The 18,161-nt window shown below is 33.6% G+C and overlaps 1 protein-coding gene across 1 annotated transcript in view; it reads right to left on the bottom strand.

Annotated features, from left to right (window-relative positions):
• Positions 1 to 2,071, bottom strand: part of CCDC60 (coiled-coil domain containing 60) — a 315,519-nt gene extending 313,448 nt beyond the window's left edge. The window contains exon 1 of the mRNA XM_075835475.1: positions 1,664 to 2,071. Within this exon, the coding sequence (XP_075691590.1) occupies positions 1,664 to 1,948 (285 nt within the window). The 5' untranslated portion in view covers positions 1,949 to 2,071. The remainder of the gene's footprint in view (positions 1 to 1,663) is intronic.
• Positions 2,072 to 18,161: the final 16,090 nt, after the last annotated feature.

Below are 18,161 nucleotides of genomic sequence, written 5' to 3'. Positions count from 1 at the left end.
GCGCCACCATGAAGTGCCTCCAAATAGACGTGTTCACATGGCACGGATTAGGGCAAATCTGCTATGAATTTTTTTGATAATCCGCAGCTGAAACTCCGATTTCTGGCTTTTCAGTGCTGAAATCCACAGGGTTTTCATTATTCCACGTGAATATTTTCTGAGAACGGCGTATACAATGCCCCCTTCACATACATTGCCAGCACAATATTAGCAAATCCTGTCAGGATTTAGGCACAGAATCCTCAGTGTGTGTACATGGCCAAAAACCCCATATAACGGGAATTTTAGGATATATTGGAGGAGACACATTTAGTTTTGTATGAATCAGTACGAGAATACCTGTGTGGTCCGGTATACACTATGGGCCTATAGTAGTCTATAGGCACCAGTGGCGTAACTACCGCCGTAGCGGCTGCTACGGGGCCCGCGGCATGAGGGGGCCCGTGTCGCCCGCCGGCACGGGGCCCCACCATGGCCGGAGGCTCCGCTAGCAGCCGCTATGGCTGCTATAGCGGGACGCCACTGAACACTACGGCAGAGCAGGGAGGTATCTTCCCGCTCTGCCATTAAACAAAAGACATGTATCCCCTCTCCACAGGATCTCCACAGGACAGGGGATACATGTGTGATCGCTGGCATTGATAGGGAGAACGGGGGACTGAAAGTCCCCTGAAGTTCTCCATCACAAACCTCGGACTTCCGGGGTCTGTGTCGGCAGCTCCGTAGAAATGAATGGAGCGCCGGTCGCGCTTGTGCGCATGCGTGACCAGCGCTCCTTTCATTTTTATTGAGCTGCGCAGACGCCGGAAGTCAGAGGTTAGTCATGGAGAACTTCGGGGGACTTTCGGTCCCCCGTTCTCCCTATCGCTGCCAGCGATCACACATGTATCCCCTTTCCTGGGGTTAGGGGATACATGTCTTTTGTAGGACACACTGTAGGTCGCATTTTTTTGGGGGGTTGGGGCTGTATGGCGTTACCTACAGGGGGGCTGTATGGCGTTACCTACAGGGGGGGGCTGTATGGCGTTACCTACAGGGGGGGGCTGTATGGCGTTACCTACAGGGGGGGGCTGTATGCCGTTACCTACAGGGGGGGGGGCTGTATGGCGTTACCTACAGGGGGGGGCTGTATGGCGTTACCTACAGGGGGGGGCTGTATGGCGTTACCTACAGGGGGGGCTGTATGGCGTTCTCTACAGTGGGGGCTGTATGGCGTTCTCTACAGTGGGGGCTGTATGGCGTTCTCTACAGTGGGGGCTGTATGGCGTTCTCTACAGTGGGGGCTGTATGGCGTTCTCTACAGTGGGGGCTGTATGGCGTTCTCTACAGTGGGGGACTGTATGGCGTTCTCTACAGTGGGGGCTGTAAAAAAGGCACTATCTACAAGGGGGGGGGTTGTGTGACACCCAGGGGAGGGGGGCCCCAGTCAAAAGTTTGCTATGGGGCCCAGTCTTTCCTAGTTACGCCCGATAGGCACCATAGTACAGATCCATACAAGTTGCATCTATAATACGGCTGTGTGTGCACGAGCCCTAAAAGAAATGATAAATAATAAATGTCCTCTGTGGTGTCCAGATATGTCTATTTCTATGGTGTGTGTATATATATATATATATATATATATATATATATATATATATATATATATATATATATATTGTACCTGTTCTTCTTGTCCCAGTGAATGCAGGATGAGCTTCTTGGCCTCCAGGAATAGAGGGTGTCCCAGGTCCTCATAGGGATTGTAGTTGGGGGCATTGTACCCCTGCTGGGAGAGCTGCTTCTGCCTTCGGTAGTAGTTGTCCCTGAACTCGTCCTCGCGGCTGCGCAGTGACCAGCACGTATAATGCGAGGGGCTCCTGGCCTGGATCTTCAGCCCCTTCTGACTGGGGATTGGCAGAGGTCTGATGAGCACATAACTTCTGGGGTCGCTGTGACTTCCCGGCATCTCAATAGTGTTCTATAATAGCTTCACTGTAACTGCAGTAATCTGTGCCGCCTGTACAACCAGCACGTTACATACACGCTTCCTGCGCCCTCAACCGACAGCCGTGAGCGAACCTGTATGTCCCCTGGCAGCGCCGCACAGCCAGGTTACCCCTGGTTACAGGGACGCTTGGGTTATCTCACTGCAGACAGAAGGAGACTTTAGGTGGATAAACTGTGATGAATACGAATACATTTCTTTCAGCCACCTGCTCCTTAAAGACCCATTCACTAACTTTAAATTATAGATAGAAATAATAAGTGCACTTTCACTTCTGTAAATGCTGGTGTAGCGCTCCGCCCTCACTAAGTATAATGGTTTCTTCCAAAGTATTGTAATGAGTGCAGCGCCCGGTATTGCGGGGAGGAGGGCATTGATAAGTGATGCCAGGGAGGTAATGCATTCACTTCTGTTTTGTGGGGCGGACAAATTTTAAGTTTGCAAGCTGGTCGTCTGCGCAGTGCTCACGAGGGAAGAGTCGAATAAAGGATCCACTGGGTGTACATACAGTATAAATGAATGATATACCTCACAGTTAGCATATAATATTGCTACACAATTCCGCCATATCAATGACTAATCACCTGCCACAGAGACTGTGGCGGGTCGCGCCGCAAAATCCGATGCAGAATTATTCCTGCCGTCGGCAGAACGATTCCTTCTACCATTGACTTCGATAGGAGGTTCGGGTTGATAGCGGGAAAAAGAAGTGTCCGACTCCCATTGAAATGAATGGGAGGTGGAATATTGCAACGGATTCCGCCACAAAAATTCAGCCGTGTGAACAGGGTCTAAGAGTAGATACCACAATGCTCTTGTAATAGTGTCTTTACTGCGCGATAAACGCCATCAATTGTTTTTTTCCCATTTCACCCCTCAAAAATTATTTCTTAAAGTTTCTCAGTGGATTATAGGCTACAATGAATAAAACCATTAAAATTACAACTTGTCCCGCAAAAAACAAACCCTCATACTGCTCCATCGAAGGAAAAATTAAATGGCTGTATGGATTTTAGAATGCGAGGAGGAAGATTCTAAAATTAAAAACCGAAAAATGACTGCGGTACCAAGGGGTTAAATAAAATGACATTTTAGGTAAACTTTCCTGTCCAAGACCACCATTAACCCCTGCACCATCTAAGGCCTCGTTTAGTACTATACACTGTGCACCTGAATATAATAGTACTATACACTGTACTCCTGAATATAATATTACTATACACTGTGCTCCTGAATATAATAGTATTATACACTGTACTTCTGAATATAATAGTACTATACACTGTGCTCCTGAATATAATAGTACTATACACTGTACTCCTGAATATAATAGTACTATACACTGTACTCCTGAATATAATAGTACTATACACTGTGCTCCTGAATATAATAGTATTATACACTGTACTCCTGAATATAATAGTACTATACACTGTACTCCTGAATATAATAGTATTATACACTGTGCTCCTGAATATAATAGTACTATACACTGTACTCCTGAATATAATAGTACTATACACTGTGCTCCTGAATATAATAGTACTATACACTGTGCTCCTGAATATAATAGTACTATACACTGTACTCCTGAATATAATAGTGCTATACACTGCACTCCTGAATATAATACTACTATATACTGTACTCCTGAATATAATAGCACTATACACGGTGCTCCTGAATATAATAGTACTATACACTGTACTCCTGAATATAATAGTACTATACACTGTGCTCCTAAATGTAATAGTACTATACACTGCACTCCTGAATATAATAGTACTATACACTGTGCACCTGAATATAATAGTACTATACACTGTACTCCTGAATATAATAGTACTATACACTGTGCACCTGAATATAATAGTACTATACACTGTTCTCATGAATATAATAGTACTATACACTGTACTCCTGAATATAATAGTATTATACACCGTGCTCCTGAATATAATAGTACTATACACTGTACTCCTGAATATAATAGTACTATACACTGTACTCCTGAATATAATAGTATTATACACCGTGCTCCTGAATATAATAGTACTATACACTGTACTCCTGAATATAATAGTACTATACACTGTACTCCTGAATATAATAGTACTATACACTGTACTCCTGAATATAATAGTGCTATACACTGTACTCCTGAATATAATAGTACTATACACTGTACTCTTGAATATAATAGTACTATACACTGTACTCCTGAATATAATAGTATTATGCACTGTGCTCCTGAATATAATAGTACTATACACTGTACTCCTGAATATAATAGTACTATACACTGTACTCCTGAATATAATAGTACTATACACTGTACTCCTGAATATAATAGTACTATACACTGTACTCCTGAATATAATAGTACTATACACTGTACTCCTGAATATAATAGTACTATACACTGTATTCCTGAATATAATAGTACTATACACTGTACTCCTGAATATAATAGTACTATACACTGTACTCCTGAATATAATAGTACTATACACTGTACTCCTGAATATAATAGTGCTATACACTGTACTCCTGAATATAATAGTACTATACACTGTGCTCCTGAATATAATATTACTATACACTGTGCTCATGAATATAATAGTGCTATACACTGTACTCCTGAATATAATAGTACTATACACTGTACTCTTGAATATAATAGTACTATACACTGTACTCCTGAATATAATAGTACTATACACTGTACTCCTGAATATAATAGTACTATACACTGTACTCCTGAATATAATAGTACTATACACTGTACTCCTGAATATAATAGTACTATACACTGTACTCCTGAATATAATATTACTATACACTGTACTCCTGAATATAATAGTACTATACACTGTGCTCCTGAATATAATATTACTATACACTATACTCCTGAATATAATAGTACTATACACTGTGCTCCTGAATATAATAGTACTATACACTGTACTCCTGAATATAATATTACTATACACTGTACTCCTGAATATAATAGTATTATACACTTCGCCCCTGAATATAATAGTACTATACACTGTGCTCCTGAATATAATATTACTTTACACTGTACTCCTGAATATAATAGTACTATACACTGTGCTCCTGAATATAATATTACTATACACTGTGCACCTGAATATAATAGTACTATATACTGTGCTCCTGAATATAATAGTACTATACACTATACTCCTGAATATAATAGTACTATACACTATACTCCTGAATATAATATTACTATACACTCTACTCCTGAATATAATATTACTATACACTGTGCTCCTGAATATAATAGTATTATACACTGTACTCCTGAATATAATAGTACTATACACTGTACTCCTGAATATAATAGTACTATACACTGTGCTCATGAATATAATAGTACTATACACTATACTCCTGAATATAATAGTATTATACACTTCGCCCCTGAATATAATAGTACTATACACTGTGCTCCTGAATATAATATTACTATACACTGTACTCCTGAATATAATAGTACTATACACTGTGCTCCTGAATATAATATTACTATACACTGTGCACCTGAATATAATAGTACTATACACTATACTCCTGAATATAATAGTGCTATACACTGTACTTCTGAATATAATAGTACTATACACTGTGCACCTGAATATAATAGTACTATACACTGTGCTCATGAATATAATAGTACTATACACTGTACTCCTGAATATAATAGTATTATACACCGTGCTCCTGAATATAATAGTACTATACACTGTACTCCTGAATATAATAGTACTATACACTGTACTCCTGAATATAATAGTACTATACACTGTGCTCCTGAATATAACAGTACTATACACTGTACTCCTGAATATAATAGTACTATACACTGTACTCCTGAATATAATATTACTATACACTGTACTCCTGAATATAATAGTACTATACACTGTGCTCCTGAATATAATATTACTATACACTATACTCCTGAATATAATAGTACTATACACTGTACTCCTGAATATAATATTACTATACACTCTACTCCTGAATATAATATTACTATACACTGTGCTCCTGAATATAATAGTATTATACACTGTACTCCTGAATATAATAGTACTATACACTGTGCTCCTGAATATAATAGTACTATACACTGTACTCCTGAATATAATAGTACTATACACTGTACTCCTGAATATAATAGTACTATACACTGTGCTCCTGAATATAATAGTATTATACACTGTACTCCTGAATATAATAGTACTATACACTGTACTCCTGAATATAATAGTATTATACACTGTGCTCCTGAATATAATAGTACTATACACTGTACTCCTGAATATAATAGTACTATACACTGTGCTCCTGAATATAATAGTACTATACACTGTGCTCCTGAATATAATAGTACTATACACTGTACTCCTGAATATAATAGTGCTATACACTGCACTCCTGAATATAATACTACTATATACTGTACTCCTGAATATAATAGCACTATACACGGTGCTCCTGAATATAATAGTACTATACACTGTACTCCTGAATATAATAGTACTATACACTGTGCTCCTAAATGTAATAGTACTATACACTGCACTCCTGAATATAATAGTACTATACACTGTGCACCTGAATATAATAGTACTATACACTGTACTCCTGAATATAATAGTACTATACACTGTGCACCTGAATATAATAGTACTATACACTGTTCTCATGAATATAATAGTACTATACACTGTACTCCTGAATATAATAGTATTATACACCGTGCTCCTGAATATAATAGTACTATACACTGTACTCCTGAATATAATAGTACTATACACTGTACTCCTGAATATAATAGTATTATACACCGTGCTCCTGAATATAATAGTACTATACACTGTACTCCTGAATATAATAGTACTATACACTGTACTCCTGAATATAATAGTACTATACACTGTACTCCTGAATATAATAGTGCTATACACTGTACTCCTGAATATAATAGTACTATACACTGTACTCTTGAATATAATAGTACTATACACTGTACTCCTGAATATAATAGTATTATGCACTGTGCTCCTGAATATAATAGTACTATACACTGTACTCCTGAATATAATAGTACTATACACTGTACTCCTGAATATAATAGTACTATACACTGTACTCCTGAATATAATAGTACTATACACTGTACTCCTGAATATAATAGTACTATACACTGTACTCCTGAATATAATAGTACTATACACTGTATTCCTGAATATAATAGTACTATACACTGTACTCCTGAATATAATAGTACTATACACTGTACTCCTGAATATAATAGTACTATACACTGTACTCCTGAATATAATAGTGCTATACACTGTACTCCTGAATATAATAGTACTATACACTGTGCTCCTGAATATAATATTACTATACACTGTGCTCATGAATATAATAGTGCTATACACTGTACTCCTGAATATAATAGTACTATACACTGTACTCTTGAATATAATAGTACTATACACTGTACTCCTGAATATAATAGTACTATACACTGTACTCCTGAATATAATAGTACTATACACTGTACTCCTGAATATAATAGTACTATACACTGTACTCCTGAATATAATAGTACTATACACTGTACTCCTGAATATAATATTACTATACACTGTACTCCTGAATATAATAGTACTATACACTGTGCTCCTGAATATAATATTACTATACACTATACTCCTGAATATAATAGTACTATACACTGTGCTCCTGAATATAATAGTACTATACACTGTACTCCTGAATATAATATTACTATACACTGTACTCCTGAATATAATAGTATTATACACTTCGCCCCTGAATATAATAGTACTATACACTGTGCTCCTGAATATAATATTACTTTACACTGTACTCCTGAATATAATAGTACTATACACTGTGCTCCTGAATATAATATTACTATACACTGTGCACCTGAATATAATAGTACTATATACTGTGCTCCTGAATATAATAGTACTATACACTATACTCCTGAATATAATAGTACTATACACTATACTCCTGAATATAATATTACTATACACTCTACTCCTGAATATAATATTACTATACACTGTGCTCCTGAATATAATAGTATTATACACTGTACTCCTGAATATAATAGTACTATACACTGTACTCCTGAATATAATAGTACTATACACTGTGCTCATGAATATAATAGTACTATACACTATACTCCTGAATATAATAGTATTATACACTTCGCCCCTGAATATAATAGTACTATACACTGTGCTCCTGAATATAATATTACTATACACTGTACTCCTGAATATAATAGTACTATACACTGTGCTCCTGAATATAATATTACTATACACTGTGCACCTGAATATAATAGTACTATACACTATACTCCTGAATATAATAGTGCTATACACTGTACTTCTGAATATAATAGTACTATACACTGTGCACCTGAATATAATAGTACTATACACTGTGCTCATGAATATAATAGTACTATACACTGTACTCCTGAATATAATAGTATTATACACCGTGCTCCTGAATATAATAGTACTATACACTGTACTCCTGAATATAATAGTACTATACACTGTACTCCTGAATATAATAGTACTATACACTGTGCTCCTGAATATAACAGTACTATACACTGTACTCCTGAATATAATAGTACTATACACTGTACTCCTGAATATAATATTACTATACACTGTACTCCTGAATATAATAGTACTATACACTGTGCTCCTGAATATAATATTACTATACACTATACTCCTGAATATAATAGTACTATACACTGTACTCCTGAATATAATATTACTATACACTCTACTCCTGAATATAATATTACTATACACTGTGCTCCTGAATATAATAGTATTATACACTGTACTCCTGAATATAATAGTACTATACACTGTACTCCTGAATATAATAGTACTATACACTGTGCTCCTGAATATAATAGTACTATACACTGTACTCCTGAATATAATATTACTATACACTGTACTCCTGAATATAATAGTATTATACACTTCGCCCCTGAATATAATAGTACTATACACTGTGCTCCTGAATATAATATTACTATACACTGTACTCCTGAATATAATAGTACTATACACTGTGCTCCTGAATATAATATTACTATACACTGTGCACCTGAATATAATAGTACTATATACTGTGCTCCTGAATATAATAGTACTATACACTATACTCCTGAATATAATAGTACTATACACTATACTCCTGAATATAATATTACTATACACTCTACTCCTGAATATAATATTACTATACACTGTACTCCTGAATATAATAGTACTATACACTGTGCTCATGAATATAATAGTACTATACACTATACTCCTGAATATAATAGTATTATACACTTCGCCCCTGAATATAATAGTACTATACACTGTGCTCCTGAATATAATAGTACTATACACTGTGCACCTGAATATAATAGTACTATACACTGTGCTCATGAATATAATAGTACTATACACTGTACTCCTGAATATAATAGTACTATACACTGTACTCCTGAATATAATAGTATTATACACTGTGCTCATGAATATAATAGTACTATACACTGTACTCCTGAATATAATAGTACTATACACTGTGCTCATGAATATAATAGTACTATACACTGTACTCCTGAATATAATAGTACTATACACAGTGCTCCTGAATATAATATTACTATACACTGTGCACCTGAATATAATAGTACTATACACTGTGCTCATGAATATAATAGTACTATACACTGTACTCCTGAATATAATAGTATTATACACTGTGCTCCTGAATATAATAGTACTATACACTGTACTCCTGAATATAATAGTACTATACACTGTACTCCTGAATATAATAGTACTATACACTGTGCTCATGAATATAATAGTACTATACACTGTACTCCTGAATATAATAGTACTATACACTGTGCTCATGAATATAATAGTACTATACACTGTACTCCTGAATATAATAGTACTATACACTGTACTCCTGAATATAATAGTATTATACACCGTGCTCCTGAATATAATGGTACTATACACTGTACTTCTGAATATAATAGTACTATACACTGTGCACCTGAATATAATAGTACTATACACTGTACTTCTGAATATAATAGTACTATACACTGTGCACCTGAATATAATAGTACTATACACTGTGCTCATGAATATAATATTACTATACACTGTGCTCCTGAATATAATATTACTATACACTGTGCTCCTGAATATAATAGCACTATACACTGTACTCCTGAATATAATAGTATTATACACTGTGCTCCTGAATATAATAGTACTATTCACTGTACTCCTGAATATAATAGTACTATACACTGTACTCCTGAATATAATAGTACTATACACTGCACTCCTGAATATAATAGTACTATACACTGTACTCCTGAATATAATAGTACTATACACTGTACTCCTGAATATAATAGTACTATACACTGTACTCCTGAATATAATATTACTATACACTGTACTCCTGAATATAATAGTACCATACACTGCGCCCCTGAATATAATAGTACCATACACTATACTCCTGAATATAATAGTACTATACACTGTGCTCATGAATATAATAGTACTATACACTGTACTCCTGAATATAATAGTACCATACACTGCGCCCCTGAATATAATAGTACCATACACTGTACTCCTGAATATAATAGTACTATACACTGTGCTCCTGAATATAATAGTACTATACACTATACTCCTGAATATAATAGCACTATACACTGTGCTCCTGAATATAATATTACTATACACTGTGCTCCTGAATATAATAGTACTATACACTGTACTCCTGAATATAATAGTACTATACACTGTACTCCTGAATATAATAGTATTATACACGGTGCTCCTGAATATAATAGTACTATACGCTGTACTCCTGAATATAATAGTAATATACACTGTGCTCCTGAATATAATAGTACTATACACTGAACTCCTGCATATAATAGTACTAAACACTATACTCCTGAATATAATAGTACTATACACTGTACTCCTGAATATAATAGTACTATACACTGTACTCCTGAATATAATAGTACTATACACTGTGCTCCTGAATATAATAGTACTATACACTGTGCCCCTGAATATAATAGTACTATACACTGTACTCCTGAATATAATAGCACTATACACTGTAATCCTGAATATAATAGTACTATACACTGTGCTCCTGAATATAATAGTACTATACACTGTACTCCTGAATATAATAGTACTATACACTGTATTCCTGAATATAATAGTACTAAACACTATACTCCTGAATATAATAGTACTATACACTGTATTCCTGAATATAATAGTACTATACACTGTACTCCTGAATATAATAGTACTATACACTGTGCTCCTGAATATAATATTACTATACACTGTGCTCCTGAATATAATAGTGCTATACACTGTACTCCTGAATATAATAGCACTATACACTGTACTCCTGAATATAATAGTACTATACACTGTACTCCTGAATATAATAATACTATACACTGTGCTCCTGAATATAATAGTACTATACACTGTAATCCTGAATATAATAGTATTATGCACTGTACTCCTGAATATAATAGTACTATACACTGTGCCCCTGAATATAATAGTACTATACACTGTGATCCTGAATATAATAGTACTATACACTGTATTCCTGAATATAATAGTACTAAACACTGTGCTCCTGAATATAATAGTACTATACACTGTACTCCTGAATATAATAGTACTATACACTGTAATCCTGAATATAATAGTATTATGCACTGTACTCCTGAATATAATAGTACTATACACTGTGCCCCTGAATATAATAGTACTATACACTGTGCTCCTGAATATAATAGTACTATACACTGTATTCCTGAATATAATAGTACTAAACACTGTGCTCCTGAATATAATAGTACTATACACTGTACTCCTGAATATAATAGTACTATACACTGTGCTCCTGAATATAATAGGACTATACACTGTAATCCTGAATATAATAGTACTATACACTGTACTCCTGAATATAATAGTATTATACACGGTGCTCCTGAATATAATAGTACTATACGCTGTACTCCTGAATATAATAGTACTATACACTGTGCTCCTGAATATAATAGTACTATACACTATACTCCTGAATATAATAGCACTATACACTGTGCTCCTGAATATAATATTACTATACACTGTGCTCCTGAATATAATAGTACTATACACTGTATTCCTGAATATAATAGTACTAAACACTATACTCCTGAATATAATAGTACTATAAACTGTACTCCTGAATATAATAGTGCTATACACTGTACTCCTGAATATAATAGTATTATACACTGTGCCCTGAATATAATATTACTATACACTGTACTCCTGAATATAATATTACTATACACTGTGCTCATGAATATAATAGTACTATACACTGTACTCCTGAATATAATATTACTATACACTGTACTCCTGAATATAATAGTACTATACACTGTACTCCTGAATATAATAATACTATACACTGTGCTCCTGAATATAATAGTACTATATACTGTACTCCTGAATATAATAGTACTATACACTGTGCTCCTGAATATAATAGTATTATACACTGTGCTCCTGAATATAATAGTACTATACACTGTGCTCCTGAATATAATATTACTATACACTGTGCTCCTGAATATAATAGTACTATACACTGTACTCCTGAATATAATAGTACTATACACTATACTCCTGAATATAATAGCACTATACACTGTGCTCCTGAATATAATATTACTATACACTGTGCTCCTGAATATAATAGTACTATACACTGTACTCCTGAATATAATAGCACTATACACGGTGCTCCTGAATATAATAGTACTATACGCTGTACTCCTGAATATAATAGTACTATACGCTGTACTCCTGAATATAATAGTACTATACACTGTGCTCCTGAATATAATAGTACTATACACTATACTCCTGAATTTAATAGCACTATACACTGTGCTCCTGAATATAATATTACTATACACTGTGCTCCTGAATATAATAGTACTATACACTGTATTCCTGAATATAATAGTACTAAACACTATACTCCTGAATATAATAGTACTATACACTGTACTCCTGAATATAATAGTGCTATACACTGTACTCCTGAATATAATAGCATTATACACTGTGCCCTGAATATAATATTACTATACACTGTACTCCTGAATATAATATTACTATACACTGTGCTCATGAATATAATAGTACTATACACTGTACTCCTGAATATAATATTACTATACACTGTACTCCTGAATATAATAGTACTATACACTGTACTCCTGAATATAATAATACTATACACTGTGCTCCTGAATATAATAGTACTATATACTGTACTCCTGAATATAATAGTACTATACACTGTGCTCCTGAATATAATAGTATTATACACTGTGCTCCTGAATATAATAGTACTATACACTGTGCTCCTGAATATAATATTACTATACACTGTGCTCCTGAATATAATAGTACTATACACTGTACTCCTGAATATAATAGTACTATACACTGTGCTCCTGAATATAATATTACTATACACTGTACTCCTGAATATAATATTACTGTACACTGTGCTCATGAATATAATAGTACTATACACTGTACTCCTGAATATAATATTACTATACACTGTACTCCTGAATATAATAGTACTATACACTGTGCTCCTGAATATAATAGTGCTATACACTGTACTCCTGAATATAATAGTATTATACACTGTGCCCTGAATATAATATTACTATACACTGTACTCCTGAATATAATATTACTATACACTGTGCTCATGAATATAATAGTACTATACACTGTACTCCTGAATATAATATTACTATACACTGTGCTCCTGAATATAATATTACTATACACTGTGCTCCTGAATATAATAGTACTATACACTGTATTCCTGAATATAATAGTACTAAACACTATACTCCTGAATATAATAGTACTATACACTGTACTCCTGAATATAATAGTGCTATACACTGTACTCCTGAATATAATAGTATTATACACTGTGCCCTGAATATAATATTACTATACACTGTACTCCTGAATATAATATTACTATACACTGTGCTCATGAATATAATAGTACTATACACTGTACTCCTGAATATAATATTACTATACACTGTACTCCTGAATATAATAGTACTATACACTGTGCTCCTGAATATAATAGTGCTATACACTGTACTCCTGAATATAATAGTATTATACACTGTGCCCTGAATATAATATTACTATACACTGTACTCCTGAATATAATATTACTATACACTGTGCTCATGAATATAATAGTACTATACACTGTGCTCCTGAATATAATATTACTATACACTGTACTCCTGAATATAATATTACTATACACTGTGCTCATGAATATAATAGTACTATACAGTGTACTCCTGAATATAATAGTACTATACACTGTACTCCTGAATATAATAATACTATACACTGTACTCCTGAATATAATATTACTATACACTGTACTCCTGAATATAATAGTACTATACACTGTACTCCTGAATATAATAGTACTATATACTGTGCTCCTGAATATAATATTACTATACACTGTGCTCATGAATATAATAGTACTATACACTGTACTCCTGAATATAATATTACTATACACTGTGCTCCTGAATATAATAGTATTATATACTGTACTCCTGAATATAATAGTACTATACACTGTACTCCTGAATATAATAGTACTATACACTGTGCTCCTGAATATAATAGTACTATACACTGTACTCCTGAATATAATATTACTATACACTGTGCTCCTGAATATAATAGTACTATACACTGTGCCCCTGAATATAATAGTATTATATACTGTACTCCTGAATATAATAGTACTATACACTGTACTCCTGAATATAATAGTACTATACACTGTGCTCCTGAATATAATAGTACTATACACTGTATTCCTGAATATAATAGTACTAAACACTATACTCCTGAATATAATAGTACTATACACTGTACTTCTGAATATAATAGTACTATACACTGTGCTCCTGAATATAATATTACTATACACTGTGCTCCTGAATATAATAGTACTATACACTGTATTCCTGAATATAATAGTACTATACACTGTACTCCTGAATATAATAGTAATATACACTGTATTCCTGAATATAATAGTACTAAACACTATACTCCTGAATATAATAGTACTATACACTGTACTCCTGAATATAATAGTACTATACACTGTACTCCTGAATATAATAGTACTATACACTGTACTCCTGAATATAATATTACTATACACTGTGCTCCTGAATATAATAGTACTATACACTGTGCTCCTGAATATAATAGTACTATACACTGTGCTCCTGAATATAATAGTATTATACACTGTGCTCCTGAATATAATAGTACTATACACTGTACTCCTGAATATAATAGTACTATACACTGTATTCCTGAATATAATAGTACTAAACACTATACTCCTGAATATAATAGTACTATACACTGTACTCCTGAATATAATAGTACTATACACTGTGCTCCTGAATATAATAGTACTATACACTGTGCTCCTGAATATAATAGTATTATACACTGCGCCCCTGTATAATAGTATTATACACTGTGCTCCTGAATATAATAGTACTATACACTGTGCCCCTGAATATAATAGTACTATACACTGTACTCCTGAATATAATAGCACTATACACTGTAATCCTGAATATAATAGTACTATACACTGTGCTCCTGAATATAATAGTACTATACACTGTACTCCTGAATATAATAGTACTATACACTGTATTCCTGAATATAATAGTACTAAACACTATACTCCTGAATATAATAGTACTATACACTGTATTCCTGAATATAATAGTACTATACACTGTACTCCTGAATATAATAGTACTATACACTGTGCTCCTGAATATAATATTACTATACACTGTGCTCCTGAATATAATAGTGCTATACACTGTACTCCTGAATATAATAGCGCTATACACTGTACTCCTGAATATAATAGTACTATACACTGTACTCCTGAATATAATAATACTATACACTGTGCTCCTGAATATAATAGTACTATACACTGTAATCCTGAATATAATAGTATTATGCACTATACTCCTGAATATAATAGTACTATACACTGTATTCCTGAATATAATAGTACTATACACTGTACTGAATATAATAGTACTATACACTGTGCTCCTGAATATAATATTACTATACACTGTGCTCCTGAATATAATAGTGCTATACACTGTACTCCTGAATATAATAGCACTATACACTGTACTCCTGAATATAATAGTACTATACACTGTACTCCTGAATATAATAATACTATACACTGTGCTCCTGAATATAATAGTACTATACACTGTAATCCTGAATATAATAGTATTATGCACTGTACTCCTGAATATAATAGTACTATACACTGTGCCCCTGAATATAATAGTACTATACACTGTGCTCCTGAATATAATAGTACTATACACTGTATTCCTGAATATAATAGTACTAAACACTGTGCTCCTGAATATAATAGTACTATACACTGTACTCCTGAATATAATAGTACTATACACTGTAATCCTGAATATAATAGTATTATGCACTGTACTCCTGAATATAATAGTACTATACACTGTGCCCCTGAATATAATAGTACTATACACTGTGCTCCTGAATATAATAGTACTATACACTGTATTCCTGAATATAATAGTACTAAACACTGTGCTCCTGAATATAATAGTACTATACACTGTACTCCTGAATATAATAGTACTATACACTGTGCTCCTGAATATAATAGGACTATACACTGTGCTCCTGAATATAATAGGACTATACACTGTAATCCTGAATATAATAGTACTATACACTGTACTCCTGAATATAATAGTACTATACACTGTACTCCTGAATATAATAATACTATACACTGTGCTCCTGAATATAATAGTACTATACACTGTAATCCTGAATATAATAGTACTGTACACTGTACTCCTGAATATAATAGTACTATACACTGTACTCCTGAATATAATAGTACTATACACTGTATTCCTGAATATAATAGTACTATACACTGTATTCCTGAATATAATAGTACTATACACTGTACTCCTGAATATAATAATACTATACACTGTGCTCCTGAATATAATAGTACTATACACTGTAATCCTGAATATAATAGTACTGTACACTGTACTCCTGAATATAATAGTACTATACACTGTACTCCTGAATATAATAATACTATACACTGTACTCCTGAATATAATAGTACTATACACTGTATTCCTGAATATAATAGTACTATACACTGCACTCCTCAATATAATATTACTATACACTGTGCTCCTGAATATAATAGTACCATACACTGCGCCCCTGTATAATAGTACTATACACTGTACCCCTGTATATAATAGTACTATACACTGTACTCCTGAATATAATAGTACTATACACTGTACTCCTGAATATAATAGCACTATACACTGTGCCCCTGAATATAATAGTACTATACACTGTGCCCCTGAATATAATAGTATTATATACTGTACTCCTGAATATAATAGTACTATACACTGTGCTCCTGAATATAATAGTACTATACACTGTACTCCTGAATATAATAGTACTATACACTGTAATCCTGAATATAATAGTACTATACACTGTACTTCTGAATATAATAGTACTATACACTGTACTCCTGAATATAATAGTACTATACACTGTACTCCTGAATATAATAGTACTATACACTGCACTCCTGGATATAATAGTATTATATACTGTACTTCTGAATATAATAGTACTATACACTGTGCCCATGAATATAATAGTACTATACACTGCGCCCCTGAATATAATAGTACTATACACTGCGCTCCTGATTATAATAGTAT

This window comes from Rhinoderma darwinii, chromosome 1 (genome assembly GCF_050947455.1).
Source record: "Rhinoderma darwinii isolate aRhiDar2 chromosome 1, aRhiDar2.hap1, whole genome shotgun sequence".
Taxonomy (NCBI): domain Eukaryota; kingdom Metazoa; phylum Chordata; class Amphibia; order Anura; family Rhinodermatidae; genus Rhinoderma; species Rhinoderma darwinii.
The sequence above is the reverse complement of the archived record's forward strand: the minus strand, read 5'-3'. Positions and strand labels throughout refer to the sequence as shown.